Source organism: Lampris incognitus, chromosome 7 (genome assembly GCF_029633865.1).
Source record: "Lampris incognitus isolate fLamInc1 chromosome 7, fLamInc1.hap2, whole genome shotgun sequence".
In the NCBI taxonomy this organism is placed as follows: Eukaryota; Metazoa; Chordata; class Actinopteri; order Lampriformes; family Lampridae; genus Lampris; species Lampris incognitus.
In genome coordinates, this window is record NC_079217.1 from 65,469,968 (window position 1) to 65,496,285 (window position 26,318).

The following is a 26,318-nucleotide window of genomic DNA, read 5'->3' on the forward strand; positions in this document are numbered from 1 at the left end:
CACGGCACGAAACAATCTACTACCCAGTAATATACAAAAAATATTCTCAGATAGAGAAGGGGAATATAATTTTTTCCCCTAAATTTATTTTTAGTTTTTCCTCTAATCCCACCTGATTAACCCCACGGCATATGGCCGGAACTCTTGTGGAATAACTCCCCTGGCTCACGTTTCCACAGGAAGGAGATAGTCGTAACGCCAGCTTCCTTCAAACTCATGTCAGATGCTCTCGCTATTTTACACGCTGAAGCCTCCTCGCATGGACTGCATCACCTTCAGGCCGCGAAGGAGGCATAGGGAGAATGCTTTCAGTTGCTTGGCTGCAGGCGCCCAGATGGGCCAGAGGGGTCACTGGAGAACGACGAGTCCCCGAACACTACACCGATCTACACCCACTATCCCTCGGGTAAGGGTGGCCTAATGAATGCCTTACCCCGTGGACGCTCTGGCCGTGACCGGTTATGGCGAGTCTGGGATACGAACCTCCCAGCCACATGACGAGCAGATTCCGCTCGGCCATCAGAGCGGCGGGGAATATAATTTGAGAGGGAAATTAAACTTCAAGAAATGATGTGTTGGTACAACTTTGAAGAGCATGGGCACTTCAGTCTGTGGGGTAAAATTGTGGAACAGTGTGAGCACAGAACTCAAAGTACCAATATTACGCAGTTCGAGAAGAAGTACAAAGGACTGATTATCAAGAGATATAGGGATGACGAAGAGTTGTGTTAACTGTTTTAAGTTTTATTTATCTCTAAACATTCCTTATTACTTTCTGCCATTTCTCTTTCTTATTGCTACAGGACATTAGCATGTGTTTATTCTTGCTACATAACATTAGCATGTGGTTTTCTTTTTTCTCTTATTGTTCACAGTAGGTGAGTTTGCATTGTGCAGCACAACTTGCACTGAATGTGAACTACACAGTACAGTGGGAGTTGAAACTGTAATGTATAGTAGCTGAATTAACTCAAGAGTAGGTGAGAAGAGGTAGGAAAAAACAAGTGTGTACTTCCTCCTACTGCTTTTCCAACATGTCACAAATAATGTGATGCATATGGAGATTTGTTCACTGAGTCTGACATATGGATTTGTTGATCACTTCACATGACTGGCAATGGATTATCTGTGTGTTGTATCCTGCTTATTACGTTCCACATAAATCATCATTCACTCATTTGTTCTGTATAATATGAAAAAACCTTTAAAAAGGCAAAAAATATGGCTTGTTTTCTTATCCATTGACATGTACAGTACTTTGATTTAGGGCTGTGTACTGGCGAGAATCTGGCGATACGATATGTATCACGATACAGGAGATGCGATACGTATCACGATACAGGGTTACGATACATGAGTCGCGATACGTACATGGGTTTCGATGTGTATCGCGGTACATGGGTTATTATGTGTATCACGATACAGGAGATACGTTACGTATCACGATACAGGATTTATGATACGTATAATGATACAGGGGTTATGATACGTATCACGATACAGGAGATACGCTACGTATCACGATACAGGATTTATCATACGTATCACAATACAGGGTTACGATTCGTATCACGATACAGGGGTTATGATGCTGTAACATACACGAATAAGTAGACACATTAGCCCTTGGCTAACGGGTCAGACCCTTTAGTCGACTGGTTAACGTAGTCGCCTGGGGTGCGGGGAGCAAAAGATAATATTGCGATACTCGAGTGTATCGATATTGTCTTACTTACACCCCTACTTTGATTGTACCACTATTATTATGTAGCTATGTTTTAACTGTGACTTTCATTGTTAAACTGACATTGTTTGTCTTCTCATGCACCATATTTTCTAACAAAAATATTAAGCAAAAAAAAGTTCAACCACATACATGTAAATAGCCAAAGTGACAGTTGCTTACAACAATAATTTAAATTAATTTGTAAATGATTTCTCGTAAAGAGGAGTTTAGTTTACAAAGTGTGTCACAACCGAGACAAACAGAAGACAAACAACTGCAGAAGGAAAACAGAAAATCCCCCATTATATACAGCCATACTGAGATATGATGGGGGAGATATGGGGTGGGCATGTAGACCTCCATATTAGCTGTCTGTGTGTGTGTGTGTGTGTGTGTGTGTGTGTGTGTGTGTGTGTGTGTGTGTCAGCTCTCATGGGATTGACTTTCTGGAAGAAACGCTGATCTCGGGACGGAAGTCTGTTTAGGAGGAAGCTGATGAGGGACTCTGTTCTGAATCCTAATGGAGCTTCAGCAGTGATGGAGCTAATTTGCGACGGCATCAAGATACGGGCGGGGTTCATCAGACTGCTGAGGCTGATGGAACTTTTTCCCCCCCGTATGAAAATCAGTCAGAAAAATGGCTGCTAGGACAAATCGTAAAACCCTCTGAGATAGCAGTCCCGTGATCCGTGCCGACGACTTGTCGAGGTGGATCTAGCCCAGCTTATTTCACCTCCCTGGTCCAGACAGAAGTGTCACAGTGTGTTTGTGCTGACATACAGTTCATGTCTTTCCTGTCCCAAACTAAACACAATCATCAGACCTTTCTAGAAACGCTAAAAAGCAGTGCGTTTCAAAGGCACTGCTGTGTTATACAGAGGATGAGGCACTGTATTATTCTATTGTGCCGCTTTGAGTTCTCTCAGTAAATACAATACAATACAATACAACACAGAGATCTGACCGCTTCCTAGAACCTATAGTGCCGCGAACCCTCCTCTTTCCAAACAGGAAACTATTTCAACTTTCACTGACGCACACACTGAGTCAGTAAAAACCGACAACAGAAAACCTGTTCATCTAACATTTTAAACGTCTGTTATCACAATGTGAAGAAAAACCGGGGAGGAAGGATATATCTCATTGTGTATCTCCAACATCACCAACGCTCAGTACCTGTTTTTTACACAGTGCTTTACCAACACTTACAACACCGCTGTTCACTTCTTAAAAGAGGTCTGTAATGGACACATGGACTTAAGGGGACCAGCGCTCTAGTGGGAGGGGCCTAGTGCTATAGTGGGAGGGGCCTAGTGCTCTGGAAGGAGGAGCCTAGTGCTATGGAAGGAGGGGCCTAGTGCTCTGGTAGAATAGCTGTTCTCGTGGCGAACCGTGGCCCTGGACCCTGGGCCTTCAGTAGGACCACATGTGGCAATAAAAAAAATCAAACGCAGCAATAAAAATAATAGCCAGAGCCTTGTCACGTGCAAGTTCAGCATGTTAAAGGTTTCTTTGCCCTAACTGGCTTCACAACGCACAAAAGTGATTCTGGAAAACCTTATAATCCAGCTTGTACTGTACCCCTCTGGTCAATTGTTTACAAACACACTAAAAATAATTCACAGATGCCTCACTAGAACAGCAGACGTCAGCAAAAATTACGTAATCTCGAGATAGAGTATAAATAGAAAAAACCAGCCAACTGTTGAAAAAAGCTGTGTACTCACCAAACGAAGATCACTTGAAAAAAAGGCCATCCTGTGATCCTTTTTAACAAAGTGTGCAATTGCTGGGTTGTAGTTTGCCCTTTGACTTCAACTCCATAAGGAGTTCTTTCTCAACGGAGACTAAAGCCCAGGCTGACAGACGAGCCTGTCCAGTGCTGCTTCTTGCGAATGTTTTTATCCTTTTCAGCGCTGAGACTGTTCTCTCCACAGAAGCTGTGGACACGGGGATGGTTAAGACCAGGCAAGTGAGAAGGTGGAGTTGGGACATACTTTCTTTCGCTCAGGTCTTTTTGCTGGAGAAAGTGGAGGAGATCAGAATCAGAAATCGGGAACACTTGGTCATTTCACTTCATGCACTTGCGTACATGAAATGAAACGAAATGCCGTCTCCCCCCAGCCCACAGCAGCACAACACAAAGACAAAAACACATCCAAAACTACAATAACACACATACCCAAACTAATACACACAGCGGCGCCCCCAGCATTGTTTCACAGGGGGGGCCAAATGGGGCCACTGAAAATCTTGGGGTGGCACACCAAAACCAAAAGCCATGACTGAATTTCAGGAATTCTATGATGCTGTTGTCGTACTGAATAGGCTAGTGGAAAACTGTCAATATGAGAGTTAAGGAATCGCATACTGAAATACTTTGGTTTCTTCTTTTTTTTTTACATGCATGTTATTTTCTTTTACATGAATTATTGTGAAAAATATACATTGATTTAAATGAAGAGCACCTAATGTAAAATATCAGATAGAAGCATATTGTGCATAATCAGAAGCATATTTGACTCGTGGCTGGGGGGGGCAGCGGGGGGGGGGCCAGGGATAGTATCGGGTGGCCGTGGCCACCCCTGGCCACCCCTTGGGGGCGCCACTGAACACACATACCCCAAAAAACAAAAACAAAACACCGTCCAAGGGAAGGAAGGCCAGCCAGGATGACTGTCGGAACCGCCGGTCTGCATGGGCTAGCAGTTAGCTTAGCCCGCCCCGCTTCCGCGTCCTGCCAGACCGCCAGAGGAGGCAGCTCCAGGCAGGGGCCGTAGCTCCTGGGCCCGTCGGACAAAGCAAACCAAGTCCTCCCTGCCAATCCAGCGCCAGTTCTCCCGCCCTCGACACCCCTCCCCGCACTCCTCACAACGACCGCTGAACAGCGCAGAAGAAGAAAGAAATGATCAGCCACACGGCCTTCCTCTTCACTAACTCCCGCCATTTCGCCGCCTTTCTGTCGTCTCTTTTCCCCCTTGCTCACTCCCTGACTATCTAGGGCAGCGTTTCCCAACCCAGTCCTCAAGGACCCCTATCCTGCAGATTTCCATTGTAACCCTGCATAGGTAGCCCTGCTTGTACTTACTCGACCAATCATCTCGCAGCACTTAATTATGCAAGGTGTGCAACATCTGACAAAATTCATTGCTGATTGGTTGAATAATTACAAACAGGTACCTATTCAGGGTTGCAAAGAAAATCTGCAGGATAGGGAGTCCTTGAGGACTGGGTTGGGAAACACCGATCTAGGGAGCCCCTGAGTGGTCAGGTCCATTTTCTATTTTTATTTGTGGTAATTCGTGAACGTTGTACTAAAACGAGCGAGCAAGCGAGGTACTAAAGGGTTGTGGGCTCCCAGAGAGAATTTGCCGTAACCACTCAGGGTCTCTGACGGAGTGGACCGATTGAAACGTGTTCCATCTTGTACACTGCAGCCATTTTGTTTTTTCCTCAGCCGCTAGCATACCTGGCTAGCTGCCCCCATAGCCTCAACCAAACGCCCACATCTCTTCAAGTTCTTCACTAAGACTATCGTCGCATGAAGACGGCGCTGTCTTCATATCAACACTGTGTGTTTAAAACACCATAAAACTGAGAGCTTACCACACGAGAGCTTACCACACCGAGTGTCCTACCGCTCCGTCCGCCAACAGCAGGAAGTGCAAAAGGGGTCCTCAGGGTTATAGCTGGCCATGAAGTTGCCGGGTTTATTCGGGATTATAAACAGAAATCTGACGGAAGGCGAGGACGCCACGTTGATGGGCAGTTTCGTTTTTGATGGAAAACGTAATTTAAAGTTATCATTTGTAGCATTTTTAAAACACTTTTTTGGCAGTTTGACATCGTGACCTCTTGCTGAGGACAGGTTAAATTACATGTACTGTCCGAGTACAGGAGCCGGCATTTTAACAAATTCTAATGAAATTATTCAAAAATATATGAAATTAATTTCATGAGTATACACAGGTCCTTCAGGTTTAACTTTTAAATTATTATTATATTATTTTTTTATTTTTAATGCAAAGAAGACTTTTCGATGTAGGACATGTTTTGTCCCTTATCTCAAGAATCAGTGCCACGTGCAGTATTGTAGCGAATTCGGGGGGCGGGCAACCACAGGAAGTGACGCAGCCGCCCGCACCGCGGGAGACATCGCTAACCTTTAGTCGAGCGGGCAGCGATGTCTCCCGCGGTGCAGGCGATACGAGTTCGCGTCCCGGCTGCGGCAGTTCCTGTGGTTGCCGTCCGAATTCGCTACAGTATAGTCTACTGTCTTAATGTGAGACATCATATTGTCTGTGTACTATGTGTATCAGTACTGTGGTACTATGTTAGTCTCTTAGAGCAGTGGTTCTCAACCTTTTTGGGGTCCTGGACCCCCTGCGTATTTTTGATCTACCCTGAGGACCCCTCCACCTGATCTTGGGGGAGGGGGTTGCAATTTGTAGAAACAGTAGAAACTGCATTTTAAATTGCATTATAGCATTTATTAACTCTTTGGGGCAAAAATAAGAGCTTTCGGTTGTAACTTGGATATAGTTAACAAAACAGAATTCTTATGCAGTAACTTTCAGATATATGTAACAAAACAGAATATGTATTCAGTAACTTTCAGATATATGTAACAAAACAGAATATGTATTCAGTAACTTCCAGATATATGTAACAACAGAATTTTTATGCAGTAACTTTTAACAATACAAACGGGAGCGAGATCTCTCATTAAAATACAATAGATTACACTTGTGAAACAGATGTAATTAGAGAAAAAAGTCCTGTTACCCTTTATAGATTAGCTAGATAAAGGTCTCAGTCACATTTGAGTAAAATAATCCTATTTCTATAAATGTCATAGGATCTTTTTTTTAAAGATATTTTATTTTCACGGACCCCTTGCAATTACACCACGGACCACTAGGGGTCCGCGGACCCCCGGTTGAGAAACACTTAGAGGTACTGTTGTCTGTGTTACATGTGTATCAGTATGTAATGTGGTACTATGTTAGTCTGTTAGAAGATGGTCTAACAGATCAAAAACCAGATTCTGGTTCCTCACTGTTCTTACAAGAACTTTAGCCTAGGCTATGAAGACCAGGTCTGAAAACAAAACTAGTAAAACTGAACTGGTTCTCTCTGTTTTATGTTTTTCAGGGTTTTTAAGAAAGCAAGCCCCAATGGGAAGGTGAGTAATTTCTCCTCTAAATATTGAACATGCTGAGCTGTACTGTAAATGTCAGATACATGAAATATAAACAATAATAACAATAGTAATCATTACATTTATACAGCACTTTATCTAGACGCCTAAAGCGCTTCACAATGAAGGGGGTAACTCACTTCAACCACCACCAATGTGTAACACCACCTGGGTGATACACGGCAGCCATTTTGCGCCAGAACTCTCACCACACACCAGCTTGAGGTGGAGGGGGAGGAATCATTGAGCCAATTACATGGGGGGATGATTAGGTGGCCAGATGGAGAGAGCCAGGTTGGGAATTTTACCAGGACACCGGGGAACCCCTACTCTTTGTGATAAGTGCCATGAGTTCTTTAATGACCACAGTGAGTCATAAGAAAAAAATACCAGGAGAAATTTGAAAACCAGATTCCAAATGTTCTACTCCTGGATGAGAAAGAACAATGGCCACTTATTTTAGCAGAGGGCCAAAGGTCACACCTTGCAGCACAATATGTGTCAGAATGCCATAGCCTAAGGTTCAGTGAGTGACCAAAACACTGTCAATTACTGTCAGCTGCTGTTCAAGTGCTGTTCTATGTTTCTGCTAGTTCTATGTATTCCTTTTTCCTTTTTTTGTTTTGTTTAGTACTCTGTTGACCCGTTTGGCTGTCACCTGCTTTGGCAACATTGTAATTAATGCAGTCGTGCCAATAAAGCATCATTAAATTGAATTGAACTGAATTGAGTCAGGACCTCGGTTTAACGTCTCATCTGAAGGATGGCATCTCCTACAGCACAGAGTCCCCTCACTGCACTGGGGCATTGGGAATTTGATATATTTGTTTTTATTAGGACCAGAGGGAAGACTATCCCCTACTGGCCCACTAACACCACTTCCGGCAGCAACTCAGTTTTCCCGGGAGGTCTTCCATCCAAGTACTAGCGAAGCCCATACCTACTTAGCTTCCGTCATTTGGCAGAGCCAGGGTACATGTTGGTATAGCTGCCGGGATAGATGACTCAGGCTGAGAGAGAACCACCAAACAGGGGTCAGTTCTGACTGTTTCACTGTCTGTCCTCCATCGTAGCTCACGGTCTATCTGGGGAAGAGAGACTTTGTGGACCATGTGGATCTGGTGGAACCTGTGGGTAAGGACCACTGGGACTGGTGATCGCTATTGCAACAGGGAGTTCTTTTCAACCAGAGAGCCAATCAAATGCTGAAAACATTACTATATATTACTGCTACCGCTTCTTCTACTACTATCACTACTGCTAGTACTACTTCTGCTACTATTACTGTTACCAATGCTACTACTACTACTACTGTGACTACTAATCAGTACTTAGTTTGTAAATCACGAGGTCCTAAAACACCAAGGGAGTGGTGATCCAGTAAGCCAGTCCTTGAGAGTTGGGAAGTCTACTCTAAATACTATGATTACAATAATTTAACCTTATTCTAGATATAACCATGGTTAGTTAACCCTGCTTTAGATATAACCGCAGTAACTCTGCTCTAGATCCACCCATGGTTTGATAGCTTAACTCTATTTTCAGGGACAGATTTTCTGGTTTAATCTTTAGCTACAGATTTTTTTATATAGTTGGTCCACATTTTTCTTTAAGTTTTAAAGGAGAATAAGAGGTAGAGGACAATGTCAGTGTAGTGCCTAAGCTGTTTGTCTCCTCTCCTGCAGACGGGGTGGTCCTGATAGACCCGGAGTACCTGAAGGAGAGAAAAGGTATCGTCCATATTCAGGATCCTATAAACATGATGACGAGGGTTAGGCTCAGACAGGTTGGACAGTTGGTGGGGACACAAGTGCACGTGATATGATCACAAAACCTGACCCTATCACGAGATATTATCACAAAACCTGATCCTATCACGAGATATGATCACAAAACCTGACCCTATCACGAGATATGATCACAAAACCTGATCCTATCACGAGATATGATCACAAAACCTGATCCTATCATGTGCGCTTTTCCTACACAGGCCCACACAGACACATGTACAAGTACATGTGAACATCTTCTTTTGGTGATTTACATTTCCACTTCTTTAAATTCTCAGTGAAGACTACTTTACCTTCTAAAGAGTATTTGTGATGTCTTTAATACAATAGAGCGGATGAGGGATGACATTAAGCTTCATCATGGCTTCCTTTGGAAAGAGGTTTAGTTAAACGTCTGGAATGAAGTCTGCTATCAACACAAACTGAAGAGATGTGGATGTTTTTTCCATGAGATAATCTTTACAAATGAACCTGACACATTCAAGTTTTCAACCGTATATATTGTTGATATGGGCGTCCAGGTAGCGTGGCAGTCTATTCTGTTGCCTACCAACACGGGGCTCACCTGTTCAAATCCCCATGTTACCTCCAGCTTGGTCAGGAGTCCCTACAGACACAAATGGCCGTGTCTGCGGGTGGGAAGCGGGATGTGGGTATGTGTCCTGGTTGCCTCACTAGCACCTCCTCTGGTCGGTTGGGGCGCCTGTTCAGGGCCCAGATAGCATCCGGATGTTGGCCACTTCAGGCAATGATGCAGCACTGATGGCCTTCTTCTGGCCCTGACAAAATGGATGTGAACCTGAAGTGGCCCACATGTATAATAGCAAATATGGCCCAAATATGCCAAATCAAATGTGGGCCTTTTTTGGCAAAGATGCGGTGTTCTGGGCAACATGTGGTCTGGATGTGACCCTGAAGTGGCCCGTGTGGTAAATGGTAAATATGGCCCAAATATCACAAAACAAATATGGCCACCTTTTACAAATATGTGGCACATGCAGCATTGCTATGGCTTGGTTCTGGCCCAGATCTGGCAAACAGGAGCGGACCGCCCAAGTGCCATCATTCCACACGGTATGTGTCCAGATGAAAGTGTCGGGTGTGGGACGGGTCCAGGCCACAGCAATTTTGCTATCTGTGGGGGGAACTGGGAGGAATAGCGTGATCCTCCCACGTGCTACGTCCTCCTGGTGAAACTCCTCACTGTCAGGTGAAAAGAAGCGGCTGGTGACTCCACATGTATGGGAGGATACATTTGGTAGTCTACAGCCCACCCCAGATCAGCAGAGGGAATGGAGCAACGACTGGGACGGCTCAGAAGAGAGGGGTAATTGGATAGGTACAATTGGGGAGAAAAAGTCGAGTGAACCCATGACTCTAAAATAGTAACTGACCTCCGTGTCACGACTAAGAACCAGACCGTTACAACAACAGGAGCTCATTCATTTTCTCTTCTCACTATGTAAAGTCTCAATCATACAGCCAGCCAGGCGTCCTTGCTGGTCGTGTGATTTGGGAATCATGTGATATTTTTTTCCTGCCAGTGTTTGTGACTCTGACCTGTGCGTTCCGGTATGGTCGTGAGGACCTCGACGTCCTGGGCCTGACATTCAGGAAGGATCTGTTTGTGGCCAATGTCCAGGCGTTCCCACCGGTACTTGAAGAGAAAAAGAATCTCACTCGTCTTCAGGAACGCCTTATCAAAAAGCTGGGAGAGCACGCCTACCCATTCACCTTCGAGGTACACTGGCCCTCAAATGAGGAAGTCTGTCCTTATCTAGCCTGGTCTCTGCTAGTCTGTCCTGGTCATAGTTGTCCCATGTGGCTCTTTTGGTGAAACAAGACACAGACACGCAGTGGTCATCAGCCCTGCTCCTGGAGAGCTACCCTCCTGCTGGTTTTCACTCCAACACTAATTTAACACATCTGATTCAATCAATCAAGGGCTTGGTAAGTAGGTAATCAGTAGAATCAAGTGTGTTGAATTAGGGTTGGAGTGAAAACCAGCAGGATGGTAGCTCTCCAGGGGCAGGGTTGTTGACCACTGCAAGGGCTTCTAGTCCCTCACAGTTCTGCTTTACAAGACAACACTTCTATACTTTCACATCATATTTTTGAGTTTTTGAGAGTTTGTGACCTTTTTCTCTCAGGTTTGGGCCTGATGGTGAAATAGATTTTGTTTTGTTCTACTCATGAGGAGCCTTTCAACCAGGAAATGTAGACAAATGACATGATGTTCAATTTGTTTCTTTTTATCAGATTCCCCTCAACCTGCCCTGCTCCGTCACCCTCCAACCAGGCCCCGAGGATACAGGGAAGGTGAAAAATGTTCACTGTTATTTTATTTGGTTGGCTGACAGAGCACCAAGCCACGCACCACTTCCATACAATTCACATGATAATGGACTGGCGGCCTGTCCAGGGTGTCTCCTCGCCTGCCGCCCAATGACTGCTGGGATAGGCTCCAGCATTCCGTGACCCTAAGCAGGATAAGCAGTTTGGATAATGGATGGATGGATAATAATAATAATAATAACTTTATTCATATAGCACTTTTCTAAAACAATGTTGCAATATAGTCCCACATTCACGTCTTAGACCTGACCAGTATAACTACAGTCGTCAACTGGTGGTGACTGGGAGCTGACCAGTGCAGTCTTAATACTGGTGGTCATTAGGTGACTCACTGGGTGAAGCTGCTTACTTCAGTGCAGTTTGTCAGCTTGTCAGGAGGAAATGCATTAGTTCCTAAATGTTCATGTCATTCTAATTTGAAAGTTAATTACAAAATGAATTGTGATTGTTACTTGGAAAGCTGTTGTGTCTCCCCAGGCCTGCGGTGTGGACTTTGAAGTGAAAGCTTTCTGTGCTGAGAATGTGGAGGAAAAGATCCACAAGAGGTATAGCTCCGTCATCAGCTAATCTGTGTTGAGAGGAATGAAGACATGAATAATGAATGAAGGTGAAACCACTCAAGCATCATTACTCCCATTATTCTCTGTTCTGTGGAAGCCTGCGGAGACAGAACTGGACTGAGCCACAGCACTGCTTAGTCTGCTGGACTTCAGCTGGACTGAAAGTAAAACCCCCTCAGATAGGACTGAAGTGATTCATGATGAAAACATTGTTTTTCTAAATGCATCTCAGTATAGTCACATTCAAGTGTTTGCCTTTTCTTTTTCATGGTATAGAGTTTTGGAACTAAATGGACTTTAAAACCCAAAGTGCGCTTCAGCTTGTTACTATTGTAACCTACTAAAGACTCGCTAGCCGATCGGCCAGAGGGTCGGCCCCCTTCGGTTGAGCGGCTAGCTATGTAGCCTCGTGGTGCAGCACAACCCCAGATTGAATCCCGCAGCGGGTGGGGAAATGCTCGGTTACGTTGGTAGCAGCAGTGGGATCGGGAAGAGGGTGACTACTGTAACCTGCTAAAGACTCACTGGCCAATCGGCCAGAGGGTCGGCCTCCTTTGGTGGAATGGTTAGCAATGTCGCCTCGTGATGCAGCACAACCCTGAATCGAATCCCACAGCAGGCAGAAATATGCTCGGTTACATTATTATTATTATTATTATTATTAACAATAATAATATTGTTGTTACTGGTGGTGGTGTTATTTTTGTTGTGCGGCACTGAGTAACTCTACTGATGAGGGCTCTTAAAATAAAGGTTGATACATCATAGTACTAGGTAGTAGTAGTAGTACTAGGTTATTGTTTTGCTTCTGTGTTGTAGCTTTAGCATTAGTAATGGTTGGTGCTACTGGTTCCTTTAGAAACTCAGTGCGGCTGGTGATCAGGAAGGTCCAGTATGCTCCAGAGAAGCCGGGGCCTCAGCCCATGGCGGAGACCACCAGACACTTCCTCATGTCAGACAAACCGCTGCACCTGGAGGCCTCGTTGGACAAAGAGGTAACACCACTAGCCACATCATAGTAACGCCACAAGCAATACCACTAGCCACACCTACAGCTACACCACACTACAGCTACACCTCTAGATCCGGTTAGACCAGAGTCGTATATCGACAGAATTAGTCCAGGTTCGACCAGAGTCATTTGTAGATAGAGTTAGTCCGGGTTATACCATTTAGCTTCCTGTTCTGAGTTTTGTCTCTGTTTAGATCTACTACCATGGTGAGCCAATCAGCGTTAACGTGCACGTGACCAATAACACCAACAAAACTGTCAAGAAGATGAAGATATCAGGTATGGTGCTGTGTGGTCTGACAGGGCTGTGCTGTCAAGTTTTGTTGCTGTTTTCTGGGTTTCTCTAGGAGTTGTGTTGTGGTTTTGCCTGTTTTTTGAGGATTGTGTTGTCAAGTTTTGTTTGATGTTTTGTGTGTTTTTTGGGTAGTTGTGTTGTAGTTTTATGTGCTTTTGGGGAGTTGTGTTGTAGTTTTGTGTGTTTTGGGGGACTGTGTTGTAGTTTTGTGTGTTTTTAAGTAGTTGTGTTGTAGTTTTATGTGTTTTTTTAGGCGTTGTGTTATAGTTTTGTGTGTTCTTTTTAGGAGTTGTGGTGTAGTTTTGTTCTTCGGGGAGTTATGTTGTAGAGTTGTGTGTTTTGGGGGATTTTATTGTAGTTGTGTGGTTTTGGGAGTTGTGTTGTAGTTTTGTGTCATTTTTGAGTAGTTGTGTTGATGAGCGTTGTCCATGTCTTCCACAGTGCGTCAATATGCAGACATCTGCCTGTTCAACACGGCGCAGTACAAATGTCCGGTGGCCACCGAGGAGTCGGAGTACGATTTACTTTGGTTTTTGATACATTCTTCATGAAAGCAGGAACTCACATTCCGCTATCAAAGAGCAGCTTGTAGTGAAGAGGTCAAGGGTCAAATAATGATTGAAGCAACGATCCTTAAGATCAAGTCAAGTCCAAATTAGTGTCAACCAAAATGTCAGTTCCAGTCTCAGAGGGTTCACATTATAGTCACACAATAAGAAACGAGTAGAAACAATAAGCCACAGTAGAGACACCATCTGCCCTCCAACCGTCCTGAGGAAGGAGGTCCGAACAGGACAAGTAGACATGTAATAAGAACTGAATGAACAGAGTAGACGACGAGGTGACACGTGTAGCAATAAGTAACAAAGAAAACACATAAGAGTCTGAACAGTCCAAATCTGATGTCAGTCTGTTGCCTTTCTGTTGTCTGCAGCTAAATGTAAATGTAAAATGCTCTGTCCTGTTGAACTCCGCAGTGATTTTGTGGCTCCGAGTGCAACCTTCTGTAAAGTTTTTAGTCTCACGCCGTTTCTGGCAAACAACCGACAGAAACGAGGCCTCGCTCTGGACGGAAAACTGAAGCATGAAGACACGAACTTGGCATCCAGCACACTGTGAGGCCCTCCTCGGCCATCACACCAAAACACACTTCCTTTATCATTCATATATACGTATATGTATCAACATATATCCATGTATGATTGTACTGATTGTATTATTGGTCTGCACATACAGCGGCTTCAGAAAGTATTCAGACCCCTTCACTTTTTGCAAACTATTGTGTTGTAGAATTAATTTTAAATGGATAAAATTACCATTTTTGCTGATCAATCTACACTCAATAACCCATAACGATGATGTGAAAACGTGTTTTTAGAAACTTTTGCAAATTTATTAAAAATCAGAAACCGAACTCTTTTCATGTATATTAGTATTCAGACCCTTAATTCAGTACTATGTAGAGGCCTCTTTGGCAGCAATTATAGCTTCAAGTCTTATTGGGTACATCTCTACAAGCTTTGCACACCTGGATTTGGGCAGTTTATCCCATTCTTTCTGGCAGATCCTCTCAAGCTCCGTCAGATTTGATGGGAAGCGTCTGTGAACTGCCATCTACAGGTCTCTCCACAGATGTTCTATGGGGTTTAAGTCTGGACTTTGGCTGGGCCACTCAAGGACAGTCAGAGGCTTGTCCCAAAGCCACTCCAGCATTGTCTTGGCTGTATGCTTCGGGTCATTATCATGCGAAAGGTGAACTGTCGCCCCAGTCTGAGGTCACGTGCACTGTGGAGCAGGTTTTCTTCAAGGGCCTCTCTTTATTTGGCTGCATTCATCCTTCGCTCAAGTCTGACCAGTCTCCCTGACCCTGCCTGGTGTTCGCCAGACATAGTGCTTGGAGTTCTTCTCAAAGAGGTAAATTTTTTGTCTCATTATACCGGAGAATCTTTTTCCTCATGCTCTCAGAGTCCTTTAAATGCTGTTTGGCAAACCCCAAGTGGGCTGTCATGTGCCTTTCACTCAAGAGTGGCTTCCATCTAGCCACTCTACCATAAAAGGTCTGATGGGGTGCTGCTGAGATTGTTGTTCTTCCGGCGGGTTCTCCCATCTCTACAGAGGACTTCTGAAGCTCTGTTAGAGTGACTGTTGCATTCTTGGTCACCTCCCTGACCAAGGCCCTTCTTGCCCAGTTACTCAATTTGGCCAGATGGCCAACTCTAGGAAGAGTTCTGGTGGTTCCAAACTTCCTCCAATTCACAATTGTTGAGGCCTCTGTAGTCCTGGGAACACTCAAAGCTTAGGAAATTGTTTTATACCCTTGCCCTGTTCTATGCCTCACCACAATTTTATCACAGAGGTCTACAGAGAGTTCCTTGGACTTCATGGCTTGGTTTTTGGCCTGACATGCAGTGTGAATTGGGGGACTTTATACGCACAGGTGTGTGCCTTTCTAAACTACGTCCAATCAATTGAATTTGACACAGGTGGACTCCAATCAAGTTCTAGACACATCTCAAGGATAATTAAAGCAAAGAGGATACACCTGACCACAATTTGGAGTGCCATAACAAAGGGTGTGAGTAGATAAGTAAATGAGAAATTCCAGTTTTTGATTTTTAATAAATTTGCAAGTATTTCTAAAAACATGTTTTCACTTTGTCATTATGGGTTATTCAGTGTAGATCGATGGGCAAAAATGGGAATTTTATCCATTTAAAATTAAATCTACAACACAGTGTGCAAAAAGTGAAGAGGTCGGAATACTTTCTGAAGCTACTGTATGTAAACATACATAAATAAAATAATAATAGTGATAGAATAATACATTTTATTTATAGAGCACCTTTGCATGTACTTTTACTTTTCAAGCAATTCTGAAAAGGTGAGTTTTGATTAATGATTTGAACGTGGACAGATCAGTGCAGTCTCTGATGTGTTTGGGGAGAGAGGGAGGGGGCAGCTATGGAGAAGGCTCTGTCGCTCCAGGTCCAGAGCTTGGTCCTGTGTGGTGGAGACAGGAGGTTGACATCAGAGGAGTGAAGGCTGCGGGAAGGAGTATGGTAGTGGAGCAGGTGGGTGAGGTAGGAGAGGGCCTGGTTACGGAGGGCGTTGTGAGTGAGGAGAAGGACATTGAATTGGATCCGTTGTGGGACAGGAGCTAGTGAAGGTTCTGGAGAACAGGGGTGATGTGGTCGCGGGAGTGGATGAGCATCAAACAGCAGAGTTCTAGATGTACTGAAGTTTGTTTAGAACTTTGGATGATGAGCCATAGAGAATGCTGTTGCAGTAGTCAATTCTGGGTGTGATGAAGGCATGGATCAAAGTTTCAGCAGCAGAGAAGAAAAGTGATGGGCAGAGACTAGCTATGTTTATTAGGTGGGAAAAGGTAGTTCTGGTGATTTGGTTGACGTGTTGATCAAGGGAGAGTTTGTTGTCTAAAATGATTTCGAGGTTGCGGATGTATGGGGAAAGAGACAGAGTGGGGTTGTCGATGGTCAGGTAGAAGTTATGAGCGGTTTTGGTAAGGGATTTGGGACCAGTGATGATCATGTCAGATTTATCAAAATTTAGTTTGAGGAAGTTGACTTTCATCCACGATTTAATTTCAGTGAGGCAGTTGGTCAGACTGGAGTAAGTTGTAGTGGTGATGGATTTGGTGGAGATGTAGAGCTGGACGTCATCCGCGTAGCGGCTGAAGTGGAGACCATGACAATGTATGACGTTACAAAGGGGGAGCATGTAAAGGATGAACAGGAGAGCCAAGCACCAAACCCTGGGGTGGATGCTGTGGGACAGAGGAGCAGTGAAGGAGGTCTATTTGTTGATGCTGATTAACTGTTGTCTGTTTGTGAGATATGAATAGCCAGGAGAGGGCAGTACCAATGATGTTGAGGGAGGATTCAAGGCAGATTGAAATGGTTCACACAGGTTGTTTGAGATGATGTGAGGTGAGCTTTGAGTTGAGAGGCGACAACACATTCCAGTATTTTTGATAGAGAGGGGAGATTGGTGATGGGCTGGAAATTGCTCGATATCAGGGTTGAGTCCAGGTTCTTTGAGGATGGGGGTGACAGCAGCCAGTTTAAGTGTATAGGGGACTGAGCCAGAGTGGAAGGAGGAGTTAATGATTTCTGTGATGAATGAGGAGATAGCTGGGAGACAGTGCTCAACAAGACTGGATGGAATCCAGAAGACAAGTGGAGCTTCTCAATCCTACTGTAAGGTTGAACATCTCCATTGGAGACACAGGGGAGGGACAAGGGGCTGAGTGGTAAAGGGGGGGTGGAAAGGGTGGAGGAGGTGATCAGGTTGCCATAGATGGTGTCAATTTCAGTTTGGAAAAATTAAAGGAATAAGTTTCACTTGTTAACTGTGAAGGAATTGGAGGTGTTCTCACAATATGAAGCGTCTTCGCATTGCTGAAGGTAGTCTGTATAGACTTGGAGATACACTGTTAAACCGGTTTTCTTGCAGTCTTTGGAGCTGGTGCTTACAGGATTTCATTTGGTGGAGTTCAGGAGAATACCAGGGAACTGAGTGTGTGAGTGAGCGTGGGACTAATTTGGTTTTAATGGGGGCCAGCTCATCAGGACAGGAGGAGAGTGAGTCATTGTAATTGACAATATCAGAGGGATTATCAGACAGCGTGGGAGGGGAGGCAGACATTTTACTGGCAAGAGAGGCAGAAAGAGCTGAGGGGGAAATAGATTTGAGATTTCTGAAGGATATTATGCATTTGACTTTTGGGATGGGGATGGGGATGTCAATGTCCATGGTGATTGCCAGGTGGTCAGAGATATCGAGGTTAAGGCTGGAGAGTTGATGTATTGTGAGACCAGTGGAGCAGACCTAATCCAGGACTGTGAGTGGGGAAGTGCATATGTTGTGTGAAGTTGAAGCACTGTAACACTTCCAGGAATTCTATGGCAGAGTTACAGTCAGTGTCATCAATGTGGATATTAAAATCACCCAGAAGGAGAGAAGAGGGTGAGACGTTACAGACTAGCTGGGTCAGAAAATCAGAGAAGTCAGAGAAAACAAGAGGGGTTTGTCTTGGGGGTGGGGGCGGTAGATAACGGCAGTGACCAAGGGAGTGGGACCAGAGAGGTTGAAGGCAAGGTGTTCTCAAGACTGAGTGGCAGGAATGGAAATGGTGGTTGTTTTAATGGCTTTCCTCTTCCTGTAAACAGCAACACCACCTCCCCACTCCTCAAGATTAGGTTTATCAATGAATATGAATCCTGTGGGTGTGGTCTGGTCCAGGGATTTACATCAGGTTTTAGTGAGGCAGAGGAAATCTAGGTTACTGTGAGTTATAAATTCATTCAGAATGAGAGTTTTGTTATTGAGTGAACGTGTGTTGAGCAAAACCAGTTTCAGAAGATGTAAATATACACATATGTACATATATATATATACGTATATATATATGCATATATAACCGTATGAATACTGACTGGGTTTGTGTTGTGGCGCAGGTTGAGAGAAGGAGCCAACAGGGAGATCCTCGGCATCATCGTCTCTTATAAAGTCAAAGTGAAGCTGGTTGTCTCTCGTGGCGGGTACGTACACTTCCCCCTGCCAGAGAGCTAATGGCTTTATGTCGGTCATAAACTCAGAGCATATTAACGTGCTGACAGATTAGCAGAGTAATTGCACCATCAACACAAAATCAATGTTTGAGATGGGAGTGGAGTGGAGCTGAGGATGTTCATTCTGTATTGATTGCAGGCTCCTGGGAGATCTGGCAGCAAGGTAATGCTCACGTTCTCTAATGTTCCTGTTGACATCAATTAGCAGAGACTGATCCTGAATCTGTTTCTGTCATGTGATATCCAAACACACCACCATCAACACCTCACTACAGGGTTTCTCCGTTATTTAAACCAAACCTTCAAATGATTATCTACATTCTCCACATTCCTAGAGGTGTGTTTAAACCCCACAGCCTTAACTCCTTTACCCTTAACACTATGTTATTTCTGACTGCTTTCACACTAAATGCAGATGTAAAGCAGATTTGAGTTGGGGCGTCCGGGTGGCGTAGCGGTCTATTCCGTTGCCTGCCAACACGGGGATCGCCGGTTTGAATCCCCGTGTTACCTCCGGCTTGGTCGGGCGTCCCTACAGACACAATTGGCCGTGTCTGCGGTTGGGAGCCGGATGTGGATATGTGTCCTGGTCGCTGCACTAGCGCCTTCTCTGGTCGGTCGGGGTGCCTGTTCGGGGGGAAACTGGGGGGAATAGTGTGATCCTCCCATGCGCTACGTCCCCCTGGTGAAACTCCTCACTGTCAGGTGAAAAGAAGCAGCTGGCGACTCCACATGTATCGGAAGGGGCACGTGGTAGTCTGAAACCCTCCCTGGATTGGCAGAGGGGGTGGAGCAGAGACTGGGATGGCTCAGAAGAGTGGGGTAATTGGCCAAGTGTAATTGGGGAGAAAAAGGGGGAAAAATCCAACAACAACAAAAAGAGAGAGAGAGCAACACTGATGTGGATGACATATTAAGCCCAAACAGAGAGGGGGGCACATTTACATTATCCTTACGGTGCTTTACTTACATGGCAGTAGTTTGTCATACTGTAATATTTCAGTGGACTTTTTGTTTCTTTGTTGGCAGCAGCGGTACACGTGGTAGTCTACAGACTAATGACTGTAATGTGGGGGTCATAAGGTCTGTTGGTTGTATAATGTAGATCCCAGAAGGTTTAATCAGTTCATCTGGACACAACGTTGACTGAGAGAAACGTGTCATCATTCATCTAAGAGACAACCACATCGAGTTCACCAGGGAGGATGTGGAACATGACAGGGTAGTCTTCTTACACTGTGAAACTGCAGTTGGTGATGGGGGACATTTGATTGTTGATGTTTACCGTAAACCAAGACATACTGATCAGTACTTAAGGTTTGACTCTCATCATCCACTGGAGCACAAACTAGGAGTCATCAGGACGCTGGACCACCCAGCTGACCACGTCCCCACCGACACAGCAGCCAGGGAAGAGGAGAAATCCCACATTAAACAGGCCCTGGTTAAGTGTGGTTATCCTAACATTTGTCAAAGCCAGGAAGACCCCAAACAGTGCCCCAGCCAATCGAAGAGAGGAGGAGGACAACAGCTGTCTAACAGTAAACCAGTGGTGTTTCTGTATGTGGTGGGAGTGTCGGAACAGTTGAGAAGTGTATTTTCCAAACACCGCGTCTCAGTTGCTTTCAAACCCCAAAACACACGGCACCAGAAGTTGGTCCAGCCCAAGGATCAGGTCCCCCGGCACAAACAGAGCAATATAGTGTAGCTGTTAAGTGCCGGGAGGATCTCCGTGACTTGCACATCGGGGAAACTAAACAGACGCTGGCCAAGAGGATGGCACAACACAGGAGAGCTAACACATCAGACCAGGACTCCACAGTCTACACCATCTACAGACCAGGACTCCACAGTCTACACCATTTACAGACCAGGACTCCACAGTCTACACCATCTACAGACCAGGACTCCACAGTCTACACCATCTACAGACCAGGACTCCACAGTCTACACCATCTACCGGTCAGTGGCCACTCCTTCAAGGGTGAGGATGTGCACATCCTTGATAGGGAGGAACGCTGGTTTGAACAGGGAGTCAAAGAGGCCATCTATGTGAAGAGAGAACGACCATCCCTGAACCAAGGGGGGGGGGGGGGGGCTAAAAGTACATCTGTCACCATCTTACAATGTTGTGATTGCAACTATTCCCCAATCCTCTGTGAATAGCACACATGGCCGTTGTAACTCTAGTTAATGGTCACGGCAATTTGCATATGAAACCGGTGGTTGGTTTGGGTCGTTATACCACTGTGTTGTTTATAAGGGTGGGAAGACCTGCAGTCAGGTGAGACTGAAGAGGTCACTTAGATGATGATGAAACGTATCTCTCAGTAAATGTTGTGTCCAGATGAACTGATTCAACCCTCTGGGATGTCCTTACCTGGGTTATTGAGCATGCATACAGACATATATAAGCTAAAGGGAGATGTATTCAGGCTTCACCAGGTCAGGTTGATGAGGAGACTTTACATAGTGTCTGCTTCCATTTGGTGACACTGTTGTGCACATTGAGAAGTTCATTTAGTGTTAAATCATGGTTTTTGACATTTTTAAGGTTTTAGGGACTTTTGCAGCTGAATTCTAGTGTTGTGTTAAACACATGAACTTTTTTGGAGATTTCATTTATGGAGAATGTAGAACATGTTTCAGGAATTACATTAAAACAACTGAGAAACCTGTAAAAACACAGGGCACAGCTTGACTTGGTTAGTCTCATCTATATAGACTTGTAGTTTGTGACTATTTGATTCATTTAACAGTTGAATTGTTTTGCAGTGACGTTTCTGTTGAGCTTCCCTTCACGCTGATGCATCCGAAGCCATTAGAAGAGCTGCTGCTCAGAGACGGTGAGATCAGGAACTAACATGACCAGGAACTCACATGACCAGGAACTAACATGATCAGGAACTAACATGACCAGGAACTAACATAACCAGGAACTAACATGACCAGGAACTAACATGACTAGGAACTAAAATGATCAGGAACTAACATGACCAGGAACTAACATGACCAGGAACTAACATGACCAGGAACTAACATGGCTAGGAACTAATATGATCAGGAACTAGCATGACCAGGAACTAACATGGCTAGGAACTCACATGACCAGGAACTAACATGGCTAGGAACTCACATGACCAGGAACTAACATGGCTAGGAACTAATATGATCAGGAACTAACATAATCAGGAACTAACATGACCAGTAACTAACATGACCAGGAACTAACATGGCTAGGAACTAACATGACCAGGAACTAACATGACTAGGAACTAACATGACCAGGAACTAACATGACTAGGAACTAACATGACCAGTAACTAACATGACCAGGAACTAACATGGCTAGGAACTAACATGGCTAGGAACTGATATGACTAGGAACTAACATGATCAGGAACTAACATGACCAGGAACTGACATGATCAGGAACTAACATGACCAGGAACTAACATGACCAGGAACTAACATGGCTAGGAACTAACATGGCTAGGAACTAATATGACTAGGAGCTAACATGATCAGGAGCTAACATGGCTAGGAACTAACATGATCAGGAACTCACATGACCAGGAACTAACATGATCAGGAACTAACATCACCAGGAACTAACATGGCTAGGAACTAATATGATCAGGAACTAACATGACCAGGAACTAACATGGCTAGGAACTAATATGATCAGGAACTAACATGACTAGGAACTAATATGACCAGGAACTAACATGATCAGGAACTAACATGACAGGAACTAACATGACTAGGAACTAACATGGCTAGGAACTAACATGGCTAGGAACTAACATGGCTAGGAACTAATATGACTAGGAGCTAACATGATCAGGAGCTAACATGGCTAGGAACTAACATGATCAGGAACTCACATGACCAGGAACTAACATGGCTAGGAACTAACATGGCTAGGAACTAACATGGCTAGGAACTGATATGACTAGGAACTAACATGATCAGGAACTAACATGACCAGGAACTAACATGGCTAGGAACTAACATGACCAGGAACTAACATGACTAGGAACTAACATGACCAGGAACTAACATGACCAGTAACTAACATGACCAGGAACTAACATGACCAGTAACTAACATGGCTAGGAACTAACATGACCAGGAACTAACATGACTAGGAACTAACATGACCAGGAACTAACATGACTAGGAACTAACATGACCAGTAATTAACATGACCAGGAACTAACATGGCTAGGAATTAACATGGCTAGGAACCGATATGACTAGGAACTAACATGATCAGGAACTAACATGACCAGGAACTAACTTGGCTAGGAACTAATATGATCAGGGACTAACATGACTAGGAACTAACATGATCAGGAACTAACATGATCAGGAACTAACATGACAGGAACTAACATGACTAGGAACTAACATGGCTAGGAACTAACATGATCAGGAACTAACATGATCAGGAACTAACATGACCAGGAACTAACATGATCAGGCACTAACATGACTAGGAACTAAAATGATCAGGAACTAACATGACCAGGAACTAACATGATCTGGAACTAACATGACCAGGAACTAACATGACTAGGAACTAACATCCTCATGAGAAGAATCTGGAAAAAAGTCATGCAACAAAGCCACACTATCCTAAAATGACAGAGAGAGGTAGAATGATATGGATGATAGTTTGTGGTTTATTCAGTCTTTCTTTGGGTTCTTTTGTTTCAGCCCCAGATGAAACGCCCATTGACACCAACCTCATTGAGTTTGACACAAAGTAAGAAATCTATCTATCTATCTATCTATCTATCTATCTATCTATCTATCTATCTATCTATCTATCTATCTATCTATCTATCTATCATCTATCTATCTGTTTGTCTGTCTGTCTGTCTGTCTGTCTGTCTGTCTGTCTGTCTGTCTGTCTGTCTGTCTGTCTGTCTGTCTGTCTGTCTGTCTGTCTATATGCATATGTGTATGTATATATACACACATAATATATACATATACTATATCCCTGTGACCCTGAGCAGGATAAGCGGTTTGGATAATGGATGGATATAGTATACACACACACACACACACACACACACACACACACACACACACACACACACACACACATAATTCATTCAGGCTCAGTACCGGATTGTGTACCACTCCTAAAAGCTGATAACCAGCCTAACAGTCCCATCTCTCCCTCAGCGATGATGACATCATCTTTGAGGACTTTGCCAGGCAGCGGCTGATCGGAGCGAAGGAGGAGGACGAGGAGGAGGAGGAGGGGACAGACTCGCCCAAGATGAACAACAGATAGAGGGGAAGAGAGGAAGCACCATCCAGGAAACCCGTCAGCAGCCTGCCACTGAGGAGAACCGCCTTGTGATCTGCCCACATCCACCTTCTCTGTACTGCCAGGCCCAGTCCAGACCAACACCTTCCTGGTATCCATACTGGTCCTGGTACTGGTACTGACGCCAGTAGCGGTAACAGTACCAGTATTGGTGCACTGGTGTTTTACTGGTCCTTACACTGGTACTGGTCTTAGTTCTGTCTCGGGTATTGGTTCTAGTACATGCAGTGGTTCTGCTCCTAGTCCTAGTCTTGGTATTGGTTCTGGCACTGGTTTTGATGTTGGTGGGGGTTTACCAGAGAGGAGCTCCATTTGACTGACAGGAAGTGAAGACGGGTAGAAGCGGCGCTGCTCTCGCATCACTTCGTTCCACTTCCTGTCGTTTGAGGTTTGGTTTTCTGTCCTTCGGTCTCGGCAGGAACAGAAACGAAAAAGGGAATCTCTGCTCTTCACCTGGAAACGAGTCTTTTACGACCGGTACCGGAACACCGGTAAACAACACGAGTCCAGCCGGGAAAAAAAACCAAACTGGAGCGGAAGGTTTTACAATGTTAATAGATCAGCCAATTAAGACCAACCAATCAGAGGCAGTGCCACTCTGCAGGTGTGTGTGTGTGTGTGTGTGTGTGTGTGTGTGTGTGTGTGTGTGTGTGTGTGTGTGTGTGTGTGTGCGTGTGTGCGTGTGTGTGTTTTATAGTAAAACATGGCGTCAGCCTGACCTGCATCTCTTACATTGGTGGATGTTTGCATGAAATATGTCAATAATTTCTGTTTTGTGAAAACTGTGCTAGCCAACCTTTCCTGTCTCACACACGTGATGCTCATGATGGAGGCGTCCTTTACCTTCTCAATCTACTTTGTTGTTTTGCTGAACAAACTGTTTTTCTGTGGGGAACCAAAAGTGAGATGAGACTGTTCGTTTGGGTTCTGGACGGTCTAGACGGGGACTGAACAGCAGAAAACAGAACTGACTGTCTCAGACTAAAGAGGTCCCATCCAATTCTGCAGTTATTTCAAGGTTTTTGATTATTAATACAGTGTTCCTAGCAACAAGATGAATCTACCCATTATCACTGCTATTCTTATTATCACTATTATTATTATTATTATTATTGTTACTAGAAAATAATGAAAAAAGAGAAAAAAGAGAAACTGTATATTTGGTTGCATCTTTAATAAAAGGATATTTGTGGCAAATTGGCGAGTCTGGAGTTGTCATGTAGTGTGTGTCTGTGTGGGTTTCCTCCGGGTCCTCCGGTTTCCTCCCACAGTCCAAAGACATGTAGGTCAGGTGCCTCGGCCGTACTACATTGTCCCTAGGTGTGAATGGTTGTGTGTGTGTGTGTGTGTGGGCTCTGTGATGGCCTGGCGGCCTGTCCCGACTGCTGCCCAATGACTGCTGGGATAGGCTCCAGCATCCCCATGACCCCGAGAGCAGGATAATCGGTTTGAATGATGGATGGATGGATGGACGGATGAACTGCTACATGCTGCCCTGCTCACACCAAGAACAACTCAGCAACTCTAGACTGGCTTTAAAACCCCTTAAAACATCAACTTCATCTCCAAAGTTCATCATCACATTTACCTTATTTCCTGGACTATAAGTCGCTGTTTTCGTCTGGCTGGTCCTGCGACTTATACTCCAAAGCAACTTATACAATTTAATTTGAGGCTGTCCTCCACCAAAAACGACCCCATAGGGCATTCGTACAAGCAAATTTTTACGACCTATAGTTACGTTTTAAAGTTAAGCGACCTCTAGCGGTCGTGCTGCCAATAGCAATCTTAGTTACTATACTAGACGGTGAAACTACACAAAAACGCACTGACTACATATTCTTTTTTTCCCGGATTTCTTTTTTTTATTAATTGATATTTTTCTGGACAGATCAACAATTAAATCCACAAACACAATGCATCATAACACAGGTATCAAACAAACTCAACTGTCCTCTTTTCCTGTTTTTCAACGACATACACCCAAACACAAAAAAACAAACAAAGTAAACATACACAAATTAAAAACAAAAAATTCAGACAATACACATAGCCATAGAGTCCATACAAGTGTTCATGCAGAGTAACCATCTATTTCCATGTCCACATCCCATCTCTGTGAAGAGTAAGCCCCAGACCTCCTTAAACATGTTCTCTCCACCCGCCACTCTATAGGTGATTCCTTCATATGTTGCCATCTGATACATTGTTTCCATCCATTCACTGTAGGTTGAAGGAGCAGAGGATTTCCGGGGTCTCAGGTTGATTCTACAGCCAGTTATCAGAGCCGGCTGTACCCATAGTTTCATCCGATTAGACATTCTGACATGTTCTGGTAACAGTCCCAACAGACACAGTACTGGGGTTTTAATCAGTGACAACTTCAACATCCCGTTCAGAAAAACAGCAATGTTGTCCCACATACATACTGTCTTCTCACAA

At 44.3% G+C, this 26,318-nt stretch overlaps 1 protein-coding gene across 3 annotated transcripts in view; it reads left to right on the forward strand.

Moving 5' to 3' along the window:
- The window catches only part of arrb1 (arrestin, beta 1), a 47,326-nt gene extending 22,262 nt beyond the window's left edge, over positions 1-25,064 (forward strand). The window contains exons 2-16 of one of the 3 annotated variants that reach the window (XM_056284140.1): positions 6,881-6,911; positions 8,000-8,060; positions 8,612-8,656; positions 10,261-10,457; positions 10,976-11,035; positions 11,549-11,616; positions 12,491-12,626; positions 12,838-12,922; positions 13,380-13,452; positions 13,916-14,053; positions 18,416-18,499; positions 18,669-18,692; positions 21,305-21,375; positions 23,252-23,300; positions 23,729-25,064. In XM_056284140.1, the coding sequence (XP_056140115.1) occupies positions 6,881-6,911; positions 8,000-8,060; positions 8,612-8,656; positions 10,261-10,457; positions 10,976-11,035; positions 11,549-11,616; positions 12,491-12,626; positions 12,838-12,922; positions 13,380-13,452; positions 13,916-14,053; positions 18,416-18,499; positions 18,669-18,692; positions 21,305-21,375; positions 23,252-23,300; positions 23,729-23,840 (1,234 nt within the window). In that variant the 3' untranslated portion in view covers positions 23,841-25,064. The remainder of the gene's footprint in view (positions 1-6,880; positions 6,912-7,999; positions 8,061-8,611; positions 8,657-10,260; positions 10,458-10,975; positions 11,036-11,548; positions 11,617-12,490; positions 12,627-12,837; positions 12,923-13,379; positions 13,453-13,915; positions 14,054-18,415; positions 18,500-18,668; positions 18,693-21,304; positions 21,376-23,251; positions 23,301-23,728) is intronic. The other 2 variants (XM_056284141.1, XM_056284143.1) reach the window with 2 other exon arrangements.
- Positions 25,065-26,318: the final 1,254 nt, after the last annotated feature.